The 25,766-nt window shown below is 34.4% G+C and overlaps 4 protein-coding genes across 9 annotated transcripts in view; 2 read left to right on the top strand and 2 right to left on the bottom strand.

Annotated features, from left to right (window-relative positions):
- The window catches only part of LOC120770974 (furin-like protease 1), a 264,355-nt gene extending 254,760 nt beyond the window's left edge, over positions 1-9,595 (top strand). For all 3 annotated transcript variants that reach the window (XM_040098713.1, XM_040098722.1, XM_040098730.1), the window contains one exon: positions 8,502-9,595. In XM_040098713.1, the coding sequence (XP_039954647.1) occupies positions 8,502-9,340 (839 nt within the window). In that variant the 3' untranslated portion in view covers positions 9,341-9,595. The remainder of the gene's footprint in view (positions 1-8,501) is intronic.
- Positions 9,596-13,934: 4,339 nt separating this feature from the next.
- Positions 13,935-16,288, top strand: LOC120772524 (myogenesis-regulating glycosidase). Its single transcript, XM_040101191.1, has 4 exons — positions 13,935-14,250; positions 14,306-15,179; positions 15,255-15,967; positions 16,025-16,288. Exons 1-4 carry the CDS (start codon positions 14,085-14,087, stop codon positions 16,213-16,215), a joined length of 1,944 nt encoding a protein of 647 aa, XP_039957125.1. The 5' UTR covers positions 13,935-14,084; the 3' UTR covers positions 16,216-16,288.
- A 9-nt stretch (positions 16,289-16,297) lies between these two features.
- Positions 16,298-19,502, bottom strand: LOC120772516. Of its 2 annotated transcripts, none has more exons than XM_040101168.1 (8): positions 19,295-19,502; positions 19,062-19,239; positions 18,857-18,998; positions 18,668-18,802; positions 18,189-18,609; positions 16,890-18,088; positions 16,667-16,821; positions 16,298-16,599 (listed from the first exon to the last, which is right to left on the bottom strand). In XM_040101168.1, exons 1-8 carry the CDS (start codon positions 19,380-19,382, stop codon positions 16,467-16,469), a joined length of 2,451 nt encoding a protein of 816 aa, XP_039957102.1. In that variant the 5' UTR covers positions 19,383-19,502; the 3' UTR covers positions 16,298-16,466. The 2 variants fall into 2 exon arrangements, with proteins under 2 accessions (XP_039957102.1, XP_039957111.1); XM_040101177.1 differs by having other exon boundaries at positions 19,062-19,209.
- Positions 19,503-19,990: 488 nt separating this feature from the next.
- On the bottom strand, positions 19,991-25,678 carry LOC120769770 (zinc finger protein Xfin). 3 transcript variants are annotated; one of them, XM_040096955.1, is made up of 8 exons: positions 25,452-25,678; positions 24,986-25,391; positions 24,823-24,934; positions 24,451-24,758; positions 24,300-24,387; positions 21,655-24,232; positions 21,024-21,596; positions 19,991-20,968 (listed from the first exon to the last, which is right to left on the bottom strand). In XM_040096955.1, the coding sequence occupies exons 1-8, from the start codon at positions 25,584-25,586 to the stop codon at positions 20,093-20,095; spliced, it is 5,076 nt and encodes a 1,691-aa protein (XP_039952889.1). In that variant the 5' UTR covers positions 25,587-25,678; the 3' UTR covers positions 19,991-20,092. The 3 variants fall into 3 exon arrangements, with proteins under 3 accessions (XP_039952889.1, XP_039952893.1, XP_039952902.1); XM_040096959.1 differs by having other exon boundaries at positions 24,823-24,931; XM_040096968.1 differs by having other exon boundaries at positions 24,823-24,913.
- Between the last annotated feature and the right edge of the window lie 88 nt (positions 25,679-25,766).

Below are 25,766 nucleotides of genomic sequence, written 5' to 3'. Positions count from 1 at the left end.
ACTAAACTTGCCGTACACGTAAAGTATATTCGCATTTAAGCTCGAAGTGATGGCTTTTACTAAATTTGTAAGAAATTTAAAAGTAAACCAAATATATTTAGGGTTTTCAAATTTTAAATTTTAGCAATCAAATGCAATCTAAGGATAGCATGTGCATAAAACCAGAATTTCAAAATGTGCTCACATAAACTTCATTGAAATTAACATCTCTCCGATGCAAGATTTACATATAAAATAATAATATTTTCGAACTCTGTTATGATAATTGAAAAAAATTAAAAAAAAAATAACTTTATTTTAAAAAGATCCATGCACGTAAGCCTTTTGAATATTGCCTATAAAAAGAATTGCGTTTTTAATTACAAAGTGTAGTTGCGTGTGTGTGTGTGTTTGTTTTATATTCTTGTCCAAATTGTAGTTAGTTGTAGGAAAATAAAAACAAATGTAGGCTTTAAAAATACTCACTTTTCGAAAAACAATAAGTAATTCAAAATTTCCAAGTCTTCCCGCTGCACACTGCTAAACGAAAAATGTCTTTTGTATTTAATAAAAAGCTCGAAGAACAAGCATTACTGAAACAAGTTTTCGCAATGTTTTTTAATTTTTTGAAGAAAACCTGCCAAAATGCAATTTGCGCCCCATTAAATAAATGCATAGATGTATTTGTATGTATGTGTGTAGCACCTTTTTGTAATTTTAATACATGCACAATATGAGAAATTGTCGAAAGGGCAATTACCAAGTTGCACTCGCATCTTGCCAACCCTTACATCGAATAGAATTTTCACGCAATTGTTGCATTTTATTTACTTGCTTACATGTATGTACATATGTATGTATGTGCCAGCTGTAATTAATCCAACGGATGACAACCAATTGAAGCCAGCGAGTCATCGTTGCATTTTATTTTGATGAATACATACGGCATATGTATGTATGTATGTATGTATATCCACTTGCTTTTTAACAACCAACAATTAACCGTTGCTTCAACTTTTTTTAGTTCGAATTAAAAGCACATACCCTAGACCAACAAAGCCAAATACATCCGATTATAATTGGAAAATCAAAGGAAAAACATGTGCATATCAAAGTTTTTTGCTTGCAAGCGTTTCTCTCATGCCTTAACGCACACCTGAAGAAAATTTTTTCAAACTGAAATTCTACTTATTATATCAAACCTATGAAAAGCTATTGTTTTTGTAACATTGTTGCTGGCACCGCAACATAAAGTTTACTCTCATTGCATGAAAGCTATGAAAGCTTAATATTTTAATTATGAGTACATATTTTTTTAGGAAAATATATAGAAGAATATTTTATCAAAGCTTTTGCAAAACTTTTGCTGAAAAGTAATCAGATTCATTAAAATTGCATCAATCGCAAATTTTTCCTTCACATTTGTTGAGTAGTGTTATTAAGCAATGCCTGCAAGCATAAAAAATAATCTAGGTTGTATTAAACAAATTTAATTAAAAAAAAAACAAATTTTTAAATCATAAATTAACTCAAGTTAAAGAGTTTCTATTTTCGCATTTCGAAAAAATTCCAATAACGTTTAAAGTTGAAAAGCGAACTAAATATCTATAATATATAATTTTTAGCCAATGGACTAATATTTTCTTCAAAACAAATGCTTAAATATATGTTTATAAATTAAATTATGTGTTGCTGACTATAAAGCTACCATGGTCCACTCCAATTAGCTTCCGCAAATCTAAGGCTGAGCGCAGATTAGGGCGAGACACGAAGCAACAAGGAAAAGCAACGAGTGAAGAGAGAAATTAATCATTATGTTAATCCAATCTATGCACTTTGCAATGCGTCCTACTGTGCTCAGCTTTAAATATTTATTCCAATTTAAGTTTAAAGTTTTCGTATTTTGTAAAATTCCAAAAAAAAAAATCATCGTCAGTTTTTATATGATAAGCACAAAAAGGTGGTAGGGTTTTCAGCCTAAAATTTTGGCCAAATATGTAATATAATGTATCGTATTAAGTTAATATACAGAGGTAAATAAAATAGAATAGGATTAGTAATAAATTAAAAATACAGATTGCAATGCAAAAATCCGCATAAAAAACTAATATACAAAATTTATGTAAGCAAAAAGTTCCTGCGTTTCAAAGAGCGAACATTTTTAAGCGTCAAAAAACTATAAGAAATTAGAATTAAAATAAAGAAATAAAGTAAAGAAAGAAAGCGCTGCTGTAACGTATAAAGTAATATTAACAAATATTGAATTTGTTCCGACTAATGAAAGGTACTTTTAATATACATATTCATGGCATTAGAACTATTCAAATGTTTTCTTTTTGAGCTGAATTAGCTAAGCATCACAGAGCGCAAAAAATGTTTTGAACAATAATTTCCATATCAGTATGATTAATAAATTTACGAATTTGCAATTTAAATTGTGAATTTGAAATGCTTCAATACAAAAAATTTTGTAAACTTTGTATTGAACATAATATAATTATATTTTTCACATATCAAAAAATGTTTTACATACGAGAAATACAATTCCAAACTGTATCCATGTATAAATTGGTAAAATTAAATTTAGCACTTTAATTAATAGATCTGATTGTTTAGTAAAATAGTGCATAAAATCTCAACTAATCCGAAACTCGTTAGAATCGTATTTTTTTTGGATATAATAGTATGAATAGCTCGGAAAAACTTTGCATTATGCAAAAGCTAAAAAAAATTAAACCGTAGAACAAACTGACTGGATGCTTATTACTTTCTTTTAAAATATAAATATTATATTAAACGTTTTGAGGAAATTACATCGCATTTTAACAACAGAGAGGGCAGTGTATATTACTTGACATGTATTCCAAACAATTCACAAAAAAGAACACATGGGGCGTTTTCAACTTAAAATTCCAAACACTTTCAGGCAGCAGATTTTTAAAAAAGACGAGGCTACTCCTAACTCCTCAAAAACTAATTAGTTATTTAGTCTTACACAAAGCATTGAGCGCTGTGAAAGATCCGTTTTCTCTTTCTGAATGTGAGATGAGCCCCAATTCTAGCCCATATGGACAATATTTATCATTTTTTTGCTTTTTTTTTTGATAACGATATTCAATTTGCTTGCCATTTTTTCAATAATTTTTATTTAATGTTAATTTTTTTAGAATTACATGATTATTTTAAACTATTTGACTATTAATTTCAATATTTTTTCTATCGATATATATATATAATCCTTGATAATCAAAGTAACTTGAGTGCAATATTTTGAATAATCAAATAACTGTTAATTACGTTTACTACAAAAACGCATGTGTACATATGTATGTACATATGTACTCGTAATATTTTAATGCAATTGCTTAGATGTAAATAAAGGCTCGTCATAATGATATACTTGTACTTGCACATGTACATAAATAAGTACATACAAGTATGTATGAGGATAATTTATAAAGCTGAAGGGGCTATTTGGTTAGCAATTTAGAATGTTTAGAATGTTGTTAAAAAAGTTTAATTAATCTTTAAATGTGGATTAAAGTATATTTTATACTACTGTTTCAATAACGGTATTAGTTAGATTTTAACAGTCAGCTTTTCAAGCCGCAAGTATGTACATATTATTTTATTTATATATACATATGTACATGTACAATGGAGTTACCGCAAAACATTTGCCCTTTCAGCTTAAAACCCTCCACTAAATTTCTTATGCAAAATTTATCTTTAGCACTTTTAGTTTTATTGAAGGCAATAGAGAATGATAGAAGACAAGATTACGGCAAGTATTTGCAATTACTTTTTTTTAGGCAATTATGGTGTCAACATATAAAAGCAGTCATTTAAAAGTTACTGAAATATTTTCCCGTAATATTATTCTATTAATTTCACTAAAAAAATTATCCAAAAGCTAATAAATTAAGTTTAATTCTTCACGAATTAACAAACGTATTTACGTTTTTGTTTACAATTTACATGTTATTTGAGAGTTTTTCTATGTTTTCCTTCCAATTTCAAAAGTATGACGCCACTTGAATTTGCTGACGTAATCTTTTCTTCTATCAATCTTGAAAGCATCAACACACCTGTGTAGGTATGTCAGGCAGCTTGTACACCAACGTTTTCCTCTTTTTTACATTTTGCAAGTGTTAGCCAAACTTAAAATTTTCCAGATTTTTTATTAATAAATATACATACATACATTTTTTTTCAATTTTATGCTCTCATTTATTCCCAGTTTTGCATTATTTCCAACTATTTTAAATTTTTATTGCCTTTTTGTTGTTGTTTTTGTTGAACCTCCACACCCACCATGCCTACACTAAGTAAATAAATGTTATTTATTTGTAATTTAAAACAAAAAACAATACTGATAACAAACTGTAGCACAGTAACAGCTTGAGCAAAACCCAAATGCATTTTAACAGAGTGCCATATTTACAGGATCTGAAACACTACTGCTCGTAAAATGTATGCTTTTGCGTGAATAAAACACAAAATATCGGTAGTAAATATCCCACTAAAAATATGGCGCTCCATTTTGTTGCACCCTTTATGATATACCAACTAAAAAGATATATTATTCGAATATTGGTAACATTGCTATGTATAGGCGAGCGAGATAAGTAAATAACCTAACTGTTATACATAAATATACACACACAAAATATATATGTAAATGCGCGTGTGGGGCAGCGTTGAGTAATAGTAAATTAGTAGCACAATTTAAACCTTTTTTTAAATAGTTAATTAGCAATTTTTTTTTTTGTTAGCCAATGAACAAAAGCTACAAGCAATATAACGCACAAATAGGAAAAAATATTAAGTAATTTGTTACTAAAACTTCCCTAAAATATTAATAGTTAATACATATACCTATATATATTTTGATTTTGGTATAATTTTGTAGATTTCGTTTTTAACCGCTTATGAATCATTATTATTGTAGTGATCTGATTACTTTTTTGCGATAACATTTAATTACGATTTTGTCTTAAGCTACATTTTGTTAATTGCTAATATTAAACCATTGCTAAAATAAACTTTTTTTGGGCGTCGGTACTTATAACTTAAGCAAATATCTTACATACGTACATACGCACGAACTTTAACGGCAGCAAGCTGATGCGAAATATAATAGTTAAACAAAAAGCCAAAAGAAATAAATACAGAGAAAACAGCAAAATGTAAAATAGAATCCAAGTTAAATAGCAAATGGCGAATGAGGAACTTAAGCGAAGGGCGAATAGGGAGCTTACAAAACCACGACCAATTGCGATGTTAAGGCCAATAGGAGAGCACAGAAAAGATGTGTTCGTATGTAAGGGGTAAAACAGCGAAGGGAAAAAGCCTCAAAATACGATTATGTAAGGCAAATGAATAAATCGGATGTTTGCTCCTTTGCAGCAGTAGGCAAAGAAAGTAAAACAAAAACATGGGAAATGGGTGTCAGCAAACACATATAGTACATATTTAACAACAAAAAACATGTAACATACCATAATATTGTGTGCATTTAGTATTTAAGAAAAATATACAAATTAAAAAAAAACATGTATACATAAATAACTAAAAAGAAAATATTACTATCATAGAAGAAACGAGAATAAACACAGCGCAGCAACAAATACAATAAATTACATTAAAGAATAAAGTAAATTAAATGAAACAAAAAAAAAAAAACAAATAATGAAAATCATAAATGTATGTATGTATGTATTACGTGTAAATATAAAAAAGAGTAAAACCGAAAAATAAAAAAAGAGAAAATTAATTTAATTTTAATTGTAATGTGCAGTAGCTACAGTCTTAAGTAATTGATAAAGTAATTGAAAAATTAATAAATAATTATAATAAACAATTGCATAGACAACAGCAAGTAAATCGGAAATGAGAACGATGCGAAGAATAAAATATGTTTTCACAAAATTCATGTATTTTATTTCGTACAAAGCATAAATTTGTTACAAAGCAGATATGAAAAAGTATATTTACCAGGTACATAGCGGACCGACAAGCACAGCGATACACACGAAGAAACTCATTATCATTTTCCAAAGCGGAAGAGTCTCTACTTTATACATTTGGACCGAAATATTTCCGCTATTCATAAATTCTGAATCTAGGTATTCAAGAACATAAATTTTTGTAAATCCTTTTAAAAAGTGCGTGAAGTTTAAAAATATTCAAATGACATATGTAAGTTCCATTTGTATTTTAAAGCAGTAAGAAATTCAACGATCAAGTTGGAACTATTTACCCAACGGCGAAAAGCCCACAAACCATTTGCTGTGGTATAGAATTGAAAGTGTTGACTTGAACGGGAGGAAGGAATGAATGCCACAAAGGTCATGACTCCATAGGTCTTTGGCGATCAATCACCATTTTTAATTACACGTACTTTGAAGACGCGCTACTATGGACCAATGCTATACAAACGATCCATAAACTATAAGACCATGTATTATTAAGGGTAGACCATTCTGCCTACTATGAATGGTTTATTATCCTTTTGTGATTTACTGCAAGCAAGGCACCCATATGTACATATGTATGTATGTATGTACATACAATATGTACTAGTAATATTTTTGTAGAGCTTTGAGTTGAAATGCTTCAATGAAATTTAGATAGTTGCAACTATCGCAATAGCAATTGAGTTGAAATGAATAAATAAGACAACCGTAACCGCACATTTGGTAAAATGGCTAAGTAAACATAACCAAAGACCACTTTATCTCTTTCAAAACTACAAATCGAAATGACACATACATATGTAACTAAATCATTCAAAATAGTCAAAGGTGAGTTCAGTGAAATATTTCTTCTTATAACTATGAAATAAACACGTAAATATTGTTTGTTTTAACTATTATTTTCGCTAACAATGCGCATTCATAATTGCAGCACTAATTAATTTTAATCATAACATTAAAAATAATAAATTTAATTCGCAAAAAAGTAATAAGAAAAGCTCCATGAATATGAAAAACTGCATTTACATACATACATATGTTCATTCATTCATGCAAGACATTGTATTCACGGACAAGTTGTTTTTGTAACGCCAAAATTAAAACTAATCAATGCGCTCTCACATGTTAAGTATGACTTAGACGCACAGCTTTTTAATTCAATTTAACTAATGTACGCGGTTCATGTGTGGTATTTATTTACATTATAATATGTACATATATATGTATGTATTTATATATGTATGTAGGTATACATATTTATGTATATAATTGCAATTTCCTTGAGTATTACATAATTGCGGCTTAATTTTAATTTGGTAATTTTCAGATTTGTACACGTTAGTATGTATACATATTTGTATGTACTGCACACTGCGCTTTATTGTATTGATTATTTGTTGTTTTTATTGAAAATGAAACATTTTAATTATTTTGTTTAAATTTTTAGTATACCTATTTGCACGTACATATGTACATACAAACAATAAAAGCACAAGTTTGTAAATAAAGTAGAACCTTAGATTTAGTACTTTTATACTAAACATAACCTCTTGTATTTAAACGATCGACTGTTGCGAAAACCAAATGTGTGGAAGAACTCCGTTATTTTGTTCAAATCTGTTTTTACATACATACATATGTAAAGCCGAAATTTTCGTTTATGTGCACGTTATTCTAATGAATGCATAAACAAAGGTCTTTCAATTAACCTCACAAAAAGTCAAAGAAAGTCAAACAAGTGAAAATGTATATGTTTTCTGTGATCATCGCCATTAAGAAAAAGTAAACACCGAAAACGATTATGTTTCCACTCTAAGGAATGCACAGCACTTTAAATAATGGTTAGCTGTAAGCAGTGCTGAATACCTTGAAGAATCTCAAATTATCTTCTCGACCACAAGTCCACTTATTTCTAACGTTTTCCCTGACAAAACCACAAACAGACCCACCCACATTAGAAGAGTTCGATCCCGTTCTCTTTACACCAACTAAACCAGAGTGCCAAATGGGCGGCAGGTCATATAAAGTAGTAATGCACACATATCCTAATAGAACGAAATTATTTTTCATTTTTGTGCTGTAATATTGTACGTTTTTTTATGTGTGCTAATCGTTGTACCGGGTATGTATCCGCTTTTGTTAACGGCTCGCAAAAGTATATTAATTTCTGCTTAAATAACTGTATTGGAATTGGTGTTGGTATTTATTTTGCATTTGGTTTCGGTAGCGTTTGTTTTTTGTATTAAATGAAAACTGTTTTTTTTTTTAGTCACACTCTCATTCATAAAGCGCACACACTTACAGCTGCGAATATAAAAATAGCAGTACCTATCGCTGTTTTCTGTAATTTCATATAGATTTTAAGTAAAAACTTAAATTTTTTAAGTTGCTAAATATGATCTATACGAATTTATATAAAAGCGCGATAGTAACAGCTATTTTTTCTTTTTCTTGTTCGCAGCTGTACATACTTGTATACATTCATGCTTAAATGTAAGTTTTGCTAATATTTTCTCTCTTTCTCGCTTTTATCCGTGCCAATAGAATGTGCCGCGTCTACGTATTATTACAATGGCCACTGCTACGAACAATGTCCCATACACACTTATGCCATCCTCAGCGACAGCACGACGGCCAACAGAACGACGATACTAAGCGACAACATCATATCCAAGACGAGTATAACCGACGACGATGAGCTACAGTCGATCGATCGCAGACGAGAAGCTGTGCGCTTATATGCCGACACGAGTGAACCTTTGGAACCGATACATTTGCGGCGCTGCGACAAATGCGACAACACCTGCCAACGCTGCTATGGACCACTAAATTCGCAATGCAGCACCTGTCCGCCTGGCAGCCAATTGCGTAAAATACCACGCACAAATGAAACATTTTGCTACGTCTTTGCGGAACGTAGTTCGGGTAATAGACTCGAGGACGTCTTCAGTGCCAAAGTCGAAACGATTGACAGCGTAGAGCACGATGAAGCTATGAATCCGACAAGCATCGTATACCTTACGCTAATCATGGTGCCAGCGTTGCTCATCATTCTCGTCATTATGTTTGTTTCGGCAGCACGCCGGAATAATTTGCGCATACCGTTCTGGCGAAACGGTAGCACAACCGGAAATGTGATCACACTACCGAATATCGGCTATGATCGTGTAGCGCTGCTGACCGAAGGCGAAGAAGATGGTGACGAAGCTGATGATGAAGAGGAGCAGGACATACACGGCACAGTGCGTGTCTATCGAGATGAGCTGGCACCTTGCGTGGGCGACGATGTGACAGTCGAATTCGATATGGCCCCGACAATTATTGAAGCCGTAGAAATAAGCGACTCAGAGGTTGACCTTTTTGATTCAACGCAGCATAATTAGTTATAGCTAATGGAATAGAGTTACTTTTGTGCAGAGGTGGTGTTATTGCCGCTCTTTTTTAATTTATATTTTATTTCTCTGTAATAAATAAGTCATATTATTGTTGTTTTAGGTAGGGTTTGTGGTAATACTGGTAGAGTAGTACTTTTTTCTTAATAATTGTCAATGCGCTTCAATCTACTAATGAAATTTAAATACGAACAAAAGATTACAATAAAAGATACGAGTACGGTCTTCAAGAGCTCCTAAATAAGACTCATTTAAATCTTATTTGATATGTACATATCATTTGAATTAACATTTTTAGACAATAATTTAGAGTTTTACACTATTTTTTCATTTCTAAATTTGGAGAATTAATGTGGAATGAGGAGCTTCTAACACCTTTTTCGCTCTTGGTTTTTAATATTTTAAGGTAAGCTAATTACTAAACTTGGAAATGACTCCTAAAAAGAACAAGTATTTGCAAAATTGTTGGAACTATTAAAATACATTTATAAGCTTTATAATTTATATATTTTCAAAACAAATCTGTATAATTTTAAAATATTTTTTTAATAAAATACTAAATTATATAGACAAGTGCGTATACAATCTGATAAATTTGACTCTCACTCGCCCATTTTAACTCTGTCTTTAAACAGCGTCTGTACAATTTTGACTCTATAGCTTGGTATATACTTCTTTGATCGCCCTGACTACACTCAACCTATTTGGCACCGTTATATCTAGATATCAATCGTATCCCGTCGGCTAACGAATAACTTGATTTTTATAAAAAAGAACATAGAGAGCTTATCTTTGATAGAAAGCTTTCATGGAAGCCAAATATTGAGGAGAGGAAGAAAGGCATCGGTCGCTTTATATTGCTGTAGAGGAGATATAAAGAAAAGGTGGAAACTCTCACCAAAGATATTGTTTTGGCTCTACGAAACCATAGCGAAACCAATTTTGTCGAAAATGCTACACTTTCTTAAAATCTTAAGCGTGTCCAAAGACGGCTCTCATCGGCATCTCCGGTACACTACGGACTACACCAACAATTCAACTTAATGCCATTTTAAACATAGCACCCAGCATAGTGGCATTGCGTGCACGTTTGTTGTTGCGAAGTGTGTTAAGGAAGCTGAGTATACGAAGGGGTCCGTACAAAGACAAGCAGAAATTCTCTCCTCCCAAGGGCCAAACGGGTCACTGCAGAAGAGCTGCAGTGTGCTTTTTCATAGATGGGTCGAAGCTAGGACGGAGGGTTGGAGGAGGAGTCTTCTGTAGGGAATTTTCCGTCAATCTTAGCTTTAGGCTGTAGTGTTTTTCTAGCATAAGTGGCTGCTATGAGGGTTAACGGAGGTAAGCACTAGAAATAGCTTCAACATCACCCTCGTTGGGGTACTTGATCACAGCGAAATCGCTGGCATTTTACAAAGCTAGCCAGAGGGGGGCACTTTTGCCTCGTTCATGTCGGAATGGGACCGGATTACATCTCCATTGGCGTCTGGCGTTCTAGCACTGCGCCAATGTTCCTCGCTTGGTCTTAGCAGGCGCTTATCGACGACCAGTTCCTGTGCGACTACGAGTCCTTCTGCCTAGAGTAGAACGCCAGAGATCTACTAAACTACTTGCCTTAAGAGAATTTCAGCCGCAATTGTTGGAGTTCTTACTGAACACAGTCTAATAGGCATTCATGCGGTAAGGCTTAGAATCTAGTCAGACACTAGTTGTCAAAGTTGTATGGAAGAGGATGAGGTGGAAACATCAGGACGATTTCTTCTCCAATCCAACCTTTGCATGACTGAGGCAACATCTCGATAATCTTAACTTCAGCGAACCAAAAGACGTAGCCGAAACTGACATTAAAGATGACATGACTAAGAGTCTTAAGACCCAGTTTTTAGGAGTTTGTACCAGAATGGACCGGCATACTAAGCTGTCCAAGTGAGATTTTTCTTGGATCGATATTTTAACCTAAGCTACGATAGTGTGAAAATAGTTGAAATAAATAATGCTCGACCGACTCCAGTGCCTTTAGTTGACTTTTTACCAAAAACATCGGTCAATGTGTGAGATATATAACTGAAATCCGGAGAGAAGTATGTCTGAATGTCAAAAATGGGCTGAATTTGGTCATTACTTCTCTTGGTCCCTACATAAAAATTTCCGAAGTTCGGGGTGAAATTGAAAAAGCGTGTTCACAATAGAGTATCTTTATGCCTATAATGGATAAAATCGGGTGAAAACTTGAATTAATATCAGAATATTCGAACATCCAGCTGACTTTACTCCATCTGGGTTGATGATGGTATGTGAGGTACCTATTATTTGGCATGTTAATAGTATGTGTTTAATATAAAATTAATAATTAATAACGAATAAATTTTGGATAAAAAATATTATTTAAAAAATGCAAAAAACAGTTATAAACACGAATGAATAGTGTGAGTAGCGATGTATCCCCCAAGCAATTTCACAACTTTGAAGCTTTCATCGAAACTTTCACGTTTTGTGACGCTTGTGTGTTTTTTCTTATTCAAGTCCTACCTCCATGAAAAAACATGCATGTGGATGTACATATGTAAGTATAGCATAAACTAATTATCAAAATAATCAATTACTGATTACAAATTGCGAAAGTATCTAATCACTCTTAATGAAAACTGTAAAAAAATTTACATAATTAAATTGAAGATTTCATTTACAACAAAGCAAAACTGTGTGAAAAGCAAATAGGAACATCAGAGCGGGTGTGTTCAGAACCAAATTGTATCGCGCACGCCTGGAGCACGCATCTGCAGACGCCACTAAGTATATGAAACACGTACAAATACTCACGGAAATGTCATTAGCTCAAAATCAGTGTCAACTAATCATGTTTCTAGGCGGTAATTAAACAATTCTAGTGGCAGAGAAGAATATTATGAAAGCGTCAAAACAATAAAAACACTCGAAAAGATAATTGTGGGCATTTGTACATCCGAATGTACATATTTACATATGTATATGTACATATGTGTGGGTACCATTCGTTTTCCATTATAATAAAAACATCATAAAATTAGTTTTTCTTTGATCTCTGAGATAAAAACTAATTTTAATTCACAGCACAAATATATCTACTATCTGAAGGAGTTTGGAACAACGAAGGATAATTTAATTTGAAAACATTAAATACAGAAAAGTGTATTTAAAACAATAAATTAAACAAATTTGTTATTATATGCGTTATATGACATTTACTTAAGTCATACAACATCCATGTAATAATGCCTATTATTTCTCAATATACAATTTTCGCCAATTGTGCTATGTTCTATGGACTTTAAGAGCCTTACCTCATTACGCTCTATAAATACAGCATACACTGTAGAGACTTACCACTTAGAGAAAAGTGCCACAAGTTGAATAATGAAGTTTCATTTGTTTTATTTAGGTGTTTTCATTAACAATCCCTTTCCCTACTAACCCTCCAAGATCACGAACACATTATTGTCATGCGCCAAATATGAGAAAACACTTCACTATTAATTGAGGCACACGATAAAATGTCTTGTACGAGGGTGGCCCCTGAATGAAATTGCGAAATTCATTCGCTGATCACTGAGAGCACTCGAACATCTTAAAAACAATAAATAAAATGCAATTGAAAGAGTTTTTCAACTATATGTACTTTATAACAAATATACATACAAACTCATACGTAACTGATTACATATTTCATCAAAAAAGACACAGTTTTGTTAAAAGACTTTTTATAAGCCGACTCTGTTAGATATTCTCTAAACCCGAAAAAGAAAATAAATCGTGCAAAGCACGAACTACCTTGCCTAGTAGACTAATATTCGGTATGAACTTGAGCTTCGACGATTGTACCAAACTGTTCAGATTGAATCTTACTGAACAGAAATTAGAAAAGTATATCGTAAATCCTTCGAATGAAATCCCAACGAACACCAACATTTACGATGTAAAATTCTTGATATCCATATTTATAATATTTTATATACATATTTATAATATTGGTCATAAATTTAGTCCGAATTCAGCATATTTATTATTAGTGTTTTTGTTGTAGAAAACAAATTAAATTAAAATAAATTTCCAACGAATCACTCGTTCGATGATAGAATTTGCGGTGGGAGGATTATTTAATTCAACTAATTAATCAATTAATTTAACAGCCACAGATAGCGTAAGTCTCCATTTTTTACAAGAAATTCGGGAAATCCAAATTCAAAGGGCACTGAGTTTAAACAAATTTAAGAGGTGCAAAAATTATTTATAATATACATCTGCATATATACGTATGTATGTACATATGTATGTATCCCTCTGATGTTCACAAAGCTCTCTATCAATATCTCTAAACTATTGGAATCCTGTTATCAAGCATTCAAATACACTTCTTAGTTCTTTGGAGAGATAAAACCTACGTAGAGGAAACACTCAGAAGTGAACACAATTCAAGAGTATTGTTTATGGTTGCGAGCAAAATATCTTATCAAATTGCAAATAGAACACCACAGCACTGTATTGGTAGAGATTCATTGTGGGAACTAAAACGAGCTTTACGCGTATAAATGCGGTTGGATCACAGAAGTGAGCACAGTGCTAAACGGGCTACCAGCGCGGCTGTATCAGTGCAATTATACAACAATAGTAATTAAATAAAAAATATTTTCCCAGGACTGCAGGCAAAAAGTGCAAGCAATTAATTATACACAATTATAAGTAACTTGTAACAGCAGCCAAAATGGCCTACAAAAGTGTTGTCGTGACTTGTGCCTTATTTGCACTATGTCTAAATACACTGCAAATCTATTCTTGCCAATCTGTAGAACAACGTTTCAAGTTCCCAAATAGTGATATTTATTTACGTTTGGTCCGCGCCACGCCACTACAGTATCAAGTAATGAAAGGTAGTATTACCGTTATATTCAAAACGAAAATTCTAAATAATACCAATGTCCTTAGGTTCCAAGACACTACAAACTGTTTCGTTGGAGAACACATCCAGCGATAGTAATCTGGAGTTGACAGATACCGGTTCTTATTCACTTAAAACAGCAGACACAGCCATTACTTTTGAATTGATCGCCAACGATGGTAATATTGTACATATTCGTGTGTCGCGCAGCGTACCCGCTGGTACGCAACCTATTGATTGTGTCGACCTGGATACACCGCATACGCATTGGTATGGCGGGCCAGAATATAAAGATCACTACTGGCCCGTTGAGAAACAAACGCTGACGAATTTCTCCTATGTGACTAAGGAGCTGGAAAATATGGGCGTTGCTGAACGTTATTGGCTTAATACCAAGGGCGATTTCTTTTACGTCGACGATAATACACCTCTTTTTATCGAACTGAACTCCGTTGGTTACGAGAATAAATTATGTTTCAGCGCATTGAGTGCGCTGCCTTTCAATCCACGCACGGAAAAAGTAACTTTCATTTATCATATTGGCTTTGCGCCTAATGCAAAAGTGGCACATATGTACGCCGTGAACAAGTTCCTGAGTCATCCCACTGATTACCCGGATGAGCGCATGGTGGCACTTCCCATCTGGTCCACTTGGGCACTTTATAAGAGAGATATAAACGATTCCGTTGTGCGCGAGTTCGCCGATGAAATCATAAATAAGGGTTTCAACAATAGTCAATTCGAAATCGATGATGATTGGGAGGATTGCTATGGTGCATTGACGATCCGTAAATCGAAATTTCCCGATATGAAGAAACTGACAGATGACTTAAAGGCGAAAGGCTTTCGGGTCACGCTGTGGATTCATCCGTTCATCAATAAAAACTGCGAACCCATTTATAGTGAGTCTCTCAACAAGAGGTAAGCATACTGGCAAAAGGGAGATTGATTAGCCTTCTAACTTGGGTGTAATTGAAACATTGTTTGGTTTTTTAGCTACTTAATCCTTGATCATAATGGCAATCCCGATACGCAATGGTGGAACAGCGGCGAAAAGGAGTCTGCTTATGTTGACTTTACAAAACCGGAAGTACGCACTTGGTTCAGTGACCGTTTGAAAAAATTGCAGGACGAAGGCATTGACAGTTTCAAATTCGACGCAGGCGAGACAAGTTGGATGCCAGAAGATCCAGTACTGCAGGGAGACTTAAGCCTCTCGCCAACACAAATGACACGCGACTATCTGCGTACCGTAGCGGCTTTCGGTCCCCTAGTGGAAGTACGTTCCGCTCAGAATACACAGGATTTACCTATTTTCGTACGTATTGTCGATAAGGACTCTGTATGGGGTTGGAATAACGGTTTAATAACGCTCATAACAACATTACTGCAAATGAATTTGAACGGATATCCGTTCGTGCTGCCCGACATGATCGGCGGTAACGGATATGACGGCCCACCAACTAAAGAACTGTTTCTGCGTTGGCTGCAAGCAAATGTTTTCATGCCGAGCTTGCAATTTTCATACGTACCATGGAACTTCGATGATGAGGCTATTGAGATCAGTAAAAAATTTGTAAAAATGCACGAAGATTTCGCGCCTGAAATTATTAAACGCTTCAAACTAGCAACGGAAACAGGTGAACCCGTAAATCTGCCACTCTGGTGGGCCGATCCAAGCGACAAGGTTGCTCAAAGCGTATATGATCGTAAGTTGTACTTAATATTAATCTGATTTGCGAAAAACAACAAGCAACTTTTTTCAGAATTTCTTCTTGGCGACGACATCATTTCTGCACCTGTTGTTCAAGAAGGTGCTATCAAACGCGATATCTACTTGCCTAAAGGACAATGGAAAGACGGCAATACCAATGAAGTACACAATGGTCCTAAATGGTTAATGGCATACAGTGCGCCTTTAGACATTCTACCGTACTTTGTGCGCGTACAGGATTAAAGTGTAGGCAGCAATTATTCTTAATATTATATAAAGAAATGATTTCTGAATAAACTAAATGCGTAAATTTAAACTTTGATATTTATAAAACTGTATTAAAATATTGGCATTATTCAAAATTTCTTAATTAACATTTAGAACGTTATGTTTTTTATGCGAAAGTTAAATCATAATTACACCGTATATACACAAATTACAAAAAATTGCTTACGTATATCACAGATAAATTTTGTTCGGTAATACGACATAAATTAGTCAACTTGCAGATCGTCAAGTGACGCAGACTCCAAGGAATCATAAAGTATATCCTTGATATACTTCAATTCGTTACGATCACTATGCAAAGCTTCTTGTTCCTCTTCCAAAATCTCTTCCAAACATATACTAAATGATAAAAATGTGCTTAAAAGTGTATCTTAATGTGTGGAAATCTCTTTCTTAAAGTGCTTACTCAACTTCTACATCTTTCTTTTCTTCCAATGCTGCCTCTTTCTGTTTCAACAATGCCATTTGCAATATATGCAGTTCTCGTGCCGACTTCGACCACTGTGCTTTATAATAGTCTTTGGCTTTCTCAATGTCTGCAAAACGTTCCGTTTGTTTTTGCTGTAAATATTCATTTGTAATTATTGATCAGTTTTTTTAAATAAATAACTGTATTTGTGATAAATTACTAGATCTGCAAGCATGCCTTGCAGTTGCTCTGCTGAGAAATGTGTTTTCTCCACAGCCGTCAATTGTTTTTCCAATTGCTCAATTCGCATCTTCATTTCCAGCTTTTCAGTCTCAGACTCTAAACCAATAACGTCCGCTGCTTGACACTTTTGCTGTACTTGTTCCACATCACGTTCTGCACTTTCTGTGGCACGCTGCTGCATTTCGTGCTTGAGTCGTTGCATCTCATCGTCTAATTGCTGAAACTTTTCCGCATAACTTCTTTCAATATCCTGTTTCACTGTCTGTACGATGCTAATTGTCTCCTGATGCTTTAATGCATTTGAATTTAATTCTGCATGAGCCTTTTCTAATTCTGCATTCAATCTCTCACATTCGGAAAGTTTTGCTTCTAGTCTAGCTTGTAGTATCGACCGTTGCTGCTCCCAATCTTTATTAAGTTTGCCTAAATATTCGACCTCCTTTTGTTCCAAACCTTTAATGAAGTGTTCCATTTGCTGTGCTTTCCATTCCTCTAATTCCCTAACAATTTTCATTGTCATTTCCTCAGGATCGGTCTCTAACTGATCGGTATTAACGCCAATAGATCGATTTTGGGGTTTGATTGGCATGTAACTTGCCCTTGAAATTTCAATATTGGAAATGCTTTCCAGCGATTGTACCTGTTCATTGTCGGTGTAATTAGATAATATTGGTCTACTTAGCCGACGGGCCAAAGGATCAGTGTTTCTGCAAAAATCTTCCGATGATTTAGCAAATAGTTCAGTGTTTTCCCCCAGAACACGTCCAATTATAAAAGCGTCAGTTTGCATTTTCATATAATTCCGTTCGTACATTTCAAAATTGGCAAAATTGCGACTACTTATTTGGCCTTGGTCATAAGGAGCACGCTTTTGTTGCAAAGTGTTGGGAAAATCCAAATTCCGATAGCACTCTGTAATGTCAGCTGCTCCCTTTTCATCGATTTTATACGAAGCGTAAGCCTCAGTCAGTGGCCCATGCTCTGGGTTTAATTTTTTTGAAAAGTTTGTCACAAGTTGCATGCTAAAAATATAATCCACTGAAGGCTTCGGCATTCTAGGACTTACAATTTTATTTATATGGTCGAAATAAGAGGTGCCATATTTTGTAAAAGCCTTGCTCGTGTTGAAGTGAGTATCTTCTGGTAATAACTTGGAAAAATCCAACCGAAAGTTTCCTGCAATATCAATATAAAATACCATGTATATATCATATGCTTACGTATACGAAACTTTTATTGCACAATCTTCAAAATGGCAACATGTCTACATATTTACCCACAACCGTATTATTGACGAAAATGCTTATTGGTATAAAGAATATCCGTTGAAAATATAATCGTAGACTTTTCAATGACGACTTAAATGTCAGCGAAACTTTTTCATTGATAGCATAGCAATCAGACTGATTTGCTATCATTTCCAGCTGCGAAGTGCTCCCTAAAAAATCGTAGTGGAAAACAAAAGTTCTAGTTTGACGGTGGAAGTTCTTCTCCATTTCCAGCACTTTCAATAGATTCTTTACTTGTTTAAATGTTAAAGTCACATTGAAAATGTCACAATCCACATCTGGATTGTTGCCCACTTGGATGAGCCCTACTTGTTCCAGAAGCTGTACATATACATTACTTTGTGACTGTAACATTAGTGATGTCTCAGACGATTTCGGAGAAATTCCTTCATTAAGTAAACCTTTTCTCTGTGGAAAAACCCTTAAATATCAAATTACAGTATTATTAATTTTTTTTAATTATTACCTTTCCCAAAAACACTTCAAATTGGCCATTATCAATAAGATTCTTTTTTACGATCACTAAAAGCAAATAAATCTCCGGTTTATTTTGCCGCCATTCCGAACTTAGTACATTAAGTTTATGCCAATGTAGTTTCAACTAAAAAACCAAACAAATACAATACCAGTATTTATATATTAGTATAAACTTTACCTGCACGTTCTTCAATGCCGCTATTACTGGAACCCCTCTGATTGGTAAAAGCAATGATCCAATTCCTCGACGAGGAGATGTATCCGTTCTACCACTTTTAATAAAGATTTCCAATTTAACGGGCCGATTGTCTGTTTTCATTCTATTACAAAAATGAACGAAGTTTGATAACAATAATATAAATTTATTAATACCAGTGGCGAACCGTTTAATATCACTGAGCTCACACTCCCAAATACAATTGCTGTTAAAGATGGTCACAGTTTCTGTCGAGTGACCCTCTACTTCGAATTTCACACCATTTAAAGAGGCAGTAAGTATAACCTTATCTTTGTGACGTTCTGTAAAATCTCCTACACCATCACGACGATGAAGACCAATTCCTGGCAATAATAAGAATTTAACAGAAACTATACAATTGAGCACAGGAATGCTTACCTTCTACAAGATGTAAAAATATGCAAAATGTATTATCCGCGGATTCGGAAGCATCGCTCTCCGAGGCGGAGTAAGCATTATTGCTCATATCACACGTGCACGTAATATGTAATCCTTTTTTCGATCAATATGTTTTCAAAAAATATAAATCTTAATTGAAATATACGTATGAATCGAATAAATATAACGATATTTTTAAATTTTTCCGAAAGGAGAGTGGGAAAACAATGCTTCTTCTAAATTTTTATAGTTCACAATTATATGTTTACCATTCAAGTGTTGGAAAATACACCAAGAATTCATTAAATAAAAATGTTCCCATTCACAACAATTTTTTTGTCTAGTTATTTATTGCCTACTATATAAAACAAATATTTTTATATTGAAAACTAAAGTTCCCAATTCTTTAAAATGTTTAAATACACGAATATCTATGGCGAATACAACGAAATGATGTTAGAAGGAAGAATGAAAACAAAATGTTAAATGTTGACAGATATTTGTTATTTAATTGCAGGTGTAGACTTGGATTAATTATTGAGCCAAGTTAGGTTAAACAAGCAAATCTCTTTAATTTTTTAATTTAAAGATGTAAAACTAAAAACCTCTGAACCTTCTGCAAACTTATTAAAAAACCTTTTCTTATATTTTTATTAATACATCAATATATTTCAATTTGTTATATAATAATAAATATATAATTTATGTTGAATAGAATAAAGAAAAAATATTGCAATTACCATCAATTGTATCTAACTATTCTCAGCAGCTTTCGTAACGTTCATTAAAAACTTTTTTTTACAAAAGTATTAAGCTATTACCCTGCTCATCCAATTGCAATACGCTGCTCGGTTGTTTCTTTATCTCAGAAACGTTTTTAATTTCCTCTTTTTCAAAATGTCCGCGCAATGTACGATGATTTTTTAACGCAGTTCCTTGAATAAAACCTTCATTGCAAATATTGCACACATACGGTCGTTCTCCAGTATGGCGACGTACATGCAAAGCAAGATCATTAGATTGTGTAAAGCTTTTATCGCAAAATGAACACTTGTACGGCCTTTCGCCAGAATGTATACGCATGTGCGTATGCAACTTGTAGGAGCGTGAAAACGACTTGTCACACACTGTGCAACGATGGGGCTTTTCACCCGTATGAGTACGCCGATGGCATGCCAAATCAGATGAGCGTGGAAATGCTTTATCACAAAATTCACACTGAAATGGTTTCTCGCCTGTGTGACGTCGCATGTGAACAATCAAATTTGATGAGGAGCTCACAGCACGCCCACAAAATGCACAAAGAAACTTCTTTTCTTTAGGTTGCTTTTTTTCATCGTTGGATATCTTGACATCGCCAATATTCATACTGCAGCTGGGGACATCACCGTCTACCGGATGCATTTTTTTCATATGTGCAATCAGGCGATCTTTGCGATTATAACGGCTATCACATTTATCGCAATGGAATTCTTGAAGCGGGACAGGCTCACTGCGGGAGGTCGCTACAACGTCTTCTGCAACTTCAACCGATTTTTGTCCTTCTTCTGGATGAACCAGCTTAATGTGCACATCCAAATTCTCAGGCCACATAAATTTAAATGAACAGTGCGTACATTGGTGTAATTTTTCACTATTATTACATTGTGTGCGCATGTGATGTTCCATAATATCCTGAAAAAATTAAAATATTGAAAATGAGGTTTCAAAAATTATTCATCACACTTACACTTGTGACTGTTCTAAATACACACTTATCACATTTAAGTGTTATATGCTCGTGCTTATGCACCGATAACTGATGCTGACTCATTTCATATCGTCTTTTACAAACTAATCCGCACATTTGACATTTATATGTTTTAGCATTATGGTCCTCATCTGTCTCTGAATCGTCAATGTCCAACTCGTACCCCAACTCATTCATTATTGAATAATTGTGCTGTGAACGGTAATTGTGGTGTGAAGATGGCACTGCTGACGTCTCTTGCCGCAGATGAGTGCGTAGTGCAGATAATTTTTGAAATTTTATGTTACAAACTCGACAATAAATCTGTTTTATTCCATTCGGCCCTTTACAAGCAGTAATGTGAGAAGCGGCAGCACTCAACTGATGTGATGTTATGCCATGCCTCTTGATGTGCAAGTATAAATTACTTCTTCGGTAAAATTTACGTGGACACCATAAACATGGAAATACAGTAGCATCGACTCTATGTGTCATCATGTGGCGCGTGAGATCCTTCTGCATCTGAAAACTTCTGGAGCACTGCTCGCAATCATATGAACTAGGTGCGAAACACTAAAATATATAATTTTTAATTCAACGATATTATTCCCATTAATACCACTTTTATCACCTTCTTAACCTCTTCGCTGTCAGGGTGCATTGTGCGTAAATGCATTTTCAGATTCTCCTTCCACATAAAGCGTTGAGGACATTTGCGACACACGTAACGTTTCAGTAAATTCTTGCACTGGTGCCGATAATGCGAATGCAACAGCTTCTCGCACAAGAAACGCGCCTGGCAATGTTGACATACATGGGGAGCGTCCGCCCAATTATGATCGCTCGCTTGATGAGCAAAAAGTTTGTACTTACGACTGAACGTGATGGTACACAAATCGCAACTATATATTGAACGCCTTGGATGCCGAATATTTTGCCCCATAGCAAGATACAATGCTTCATCAGGTTCGGACTCTGAATCAGTGTCGTCGGTGTCGGAGCCGCTAATGCTTATCTCATGGCCCAATTCATTGGTGATTGAATAAAATCGATCCATCTGGCCGGCTGTAATATCAGCCATCATGCGCGCCATTAGTAAATCCTTCGACATAGGCGCTTCATCTGGATAAAAAAGCAAAGAAATTTCTGAATTCGTTGTTACATGTTGTGATAATGACACATTTGTCCGATGTTCCAAGATATGTGTTCGCAAATCTGCAATTTTTGTATGCTTGGATAAGCAGATTTTGCATTGAACACATTTGCAGCCATTAGGCCGGCAGAGATACGGATCGACAGCATTTACTTTACGAATAAGCTCCCGCTTGCTGGCAGCCGCTGTTGTCGTGGCCATGCTCCCTCCGGAACCATGAACTTTTAAATGAGTCTGCAAGTGATCCTTTCGATAGAATTTTCTTTCACAATACAGACATTCAAACTTCTCATCATCGGGCATGTGTATGCGTTTGTGTCGCGTGAGATCTTTTGGCCAAATAAAAACTTTATTACATTGATCACATTGTAGTTTATTGGCAAGTTGTCGACTTATTTGTTGTTCTGGATCAATGTGTTGCCGTTGCATATGCTGTTGCAGGTTTACCTCCCACACAAATCGTGCTGAACATCGTTGACAATCGAATCGCTTATAGATATTACCACAATCGCGTTTATAGTGTTGTTCTAATAAGCCCAAGCAAACGAAACGTTTCTCACAACGACAACAAGCATGAGGGAAGGAGCCTTCTCCATCAGCATGTGCACTATGTTGATGTTGAAGGATGCGTGTTCTCCTGAAAAAAACTTCACCACACAAATCACACGTATAGGGTACTGATAATGGATTTCCGTTTTGCTTTTTGTCCGTTTCAAAATCACTTTCTGAATCATACAAATCCAACTCATTGCCACTCTCATCAACAGCCGAATAGTAGTTCGTTAAATTTTGTCCAGCAAAATCTATTATTATGCTACGTTCGACCTCTCCTTCTTTTCCTTGACAACCTTGCGGCCAATGAATCTTAAAGTATTGACCTTCTGTATATCTGATGCCAGTCCACCCATCCGAATGACGTGATAAATGAACGCGAAGCTCAGAAAGAGTCTTCAGTTTCTCTCCACACAAGCAACATTCGATACGTCGTTTAATTTGTTCGTGATCCTGTCGCAAATGTTGACGCAAATTTTCTGCTTTCAAAAAGGGTTGGCTGCAGATGGGACACACATGAGACTGACTTTTTAAGTTATGTGTCTCTTGATGTCGTTTCAAGTCCGTAGCATAACGAAAAGTTTTATCACAAAAATTGCACCGCAATAAATTTCGTTTCCGCTGTTCTGGACGCTTCGGTACATAAACATTTAGCCGATTAGAGCATTTATGGCCCTGAAGATTCTGTACCCAAACAAATTTCCCCGGACATTTGAGACATTGATATTTTCGATCCTTATTTCTGCATTGTGTCCGTGAATGTTTCTCAAATATTGTTGTGTTGACAAACTCCAACTTGCAAACGTTGCATTTGTGGGGAAGTTTGTCTTGGGAGTGATCTGACTTTGAATGCTGAAATAGCTGATATTTTCGTCCCAACTTTACGTGACATAATTCGCATTCGTACTTCTCCCCAGCCGAATCATTTTCAGAATCAGAATCACTCAAAGCCATTTCATAGCCATACGCATTAACAATTGCGTAATACTTCGCAAATAGTTTATGCCTTATGTCTTTGCAAATGTTTTCCTTAATTTCTATTATGTCACCATTAAAATTGGGGAATAACTCTTTAATCACGTCACTTTCAGCGTCTAAATGTAACGTATGGACCTCATTATGTGTTTGCATATGTTGACGTAGAGTTTTAATGTTTGGTATAACCTCGGAGCAAAGTTTGCACTCTACCGAAATAAAACGCTGCTCCGTATAAAGGTGTTCAGCAAAATTCCACTGTATTGGTCTAGGGCGACGAACGCTTTTCTCGCGTTTTGTATGAATTTTTAAGTGTTCAGCAAACTTATCTTTTCGCTGAAAGCGATGATGGCATTTGATGCATTCGAATGGAAATATTCCGAAATGACTTTTTATGTGACGTTCTACATCTTTTTTCCAAGCAAAATCTTTATTACATCTGTTACAATGATACCGACAATCGTCATTGCAATAGGTGAATTCCGGTTTTTTGGTAGATGGCCGCCTACTCCTTTGTTGTGTTGTTAGACTGTCACCAATATAAAAAAAATTAGAAATTTATGAATATATTTTTGTAGTATTTTTATTATATTTACAGTTCATCTTGATCACTGTCATCATCACTAGTTTCACTATCATTTATATCGAGTTGTAAATCTGAATCTAATACCATTTGTTCAATTTCTGGGCAAGCAAAAATAATACCTTTAAGTAAATTTAGCTAATAGATATATCTAGCACTATTACCGGAATCTCTTTTGGAATGAACTTTCCTTTTATTTAAATTTCTTTGCTCTCGTTTGGAATGTACTTCCATATGTTTATCAAGTTTATCCTTTCTCTGGAAGAGACGGCTGCATTCTGTGCATTTGTATGGAGAGATGTTGGAATGTAACAGCAAATGCCGTTTCGCATCTTTCTTCCATGCAAAATCTTTGGGACATTTATTACAATGATACCGACCATCATCCTCACGAAATGTACATTCGAAGGTCTGAGTGGATAACTGCCCAAGCCGACGTCGCTTCAATAATGGGGTGTCAGAAATATCTTCACTGAAATAAATGCATTAATAGCGTTATTGAATATCAAAAAGATGTATTAGGTCTAAAATACTACCTCAAATTATTATCCAGATTACTCGGGTTTTCTATTCCATCACTATCACCTTTTTCTTTGTACCAACTAGTTTCCACTGTGGTTATGGGATCTGTGTTTACGTCACCGTCTACTTCAGTTTTGTATTGTTTATATAAAAATTAACAAAAAATAAATGCTTTACCTGTACTAATGCTATCGGAATCATTTTCTCCTGCATTTACATCCGCGACCACCTCGTCTTTTACAAACTGTACTATTTCATCCACAGTTTTCACGATTTGACATTCATTTTTACCGATGTTAACGAATTCCTTATTGCCTTCATCTCCTTGCTCGAACGTGACTTCCTTTTTAATTTCTGTTTGTCGAATAGGTATATCAATGGGCGATTCCAATAAACAGTCATTCTGCTTATCTATTAGTTCCTTATTAGTAGTATAAGTTTTAATATTTTCGATGTACAAACTAGCTTGTAATTTTTTATTTGCTGCTTGAGCTTGAAGTACAAATGAATACGTATTTTTAAGCTTGCATGAACACTCTCGACAAATATCCTGTGGTAAACGTTTAGCAACTTCAGTGTTATTCTAAATATGAATAATTGTTTGTTAATGTAATTTTAAATAACTTAATTCTAAAGTAGATACATTAATTTTAGCTATGTCCCATAGGAAATCTGCAACAGTTTTTTTTGGGTGACGATCGTAATCCAACAGTTCTTGAAGAGAATAAAAACTGCCAACATTATCCTCACAACAAGTTCGACATTTATATGAAACCATTATTTACATATTCTTAATAAAAAACACTTGAAATCAGAAATACTTTAATAAAAAAAGATCTTTGTGTAATTGCACAAAAGGAGAAAGATAAGTAAGCAATAAAACTTACTGTAAAAAAGCTTACAATAAATAATGCCCGTTTTATGGATAACCGATAACTATCGTTCAAATCATCGAAGT

This window comes from Bactrocera tryoni, chromosome 1, assembly GCF_016617805.1.
Source record: "Bactrocera tryoni isolate S06 chromosome 1, CSIRO_BtryS06_freeze2, whole genome shotgun sequence".
In the NCBI taxonomy this organism is placed as follows: Eukaryota; Metazoa; Arthropoda; class Insecta; order Diptera; family Tephritidae; genus Bactrocera; species Bactrocera tryoni.
This window is presented reverse-complemented; position numbering and strand designations above follow the sequence as displayed.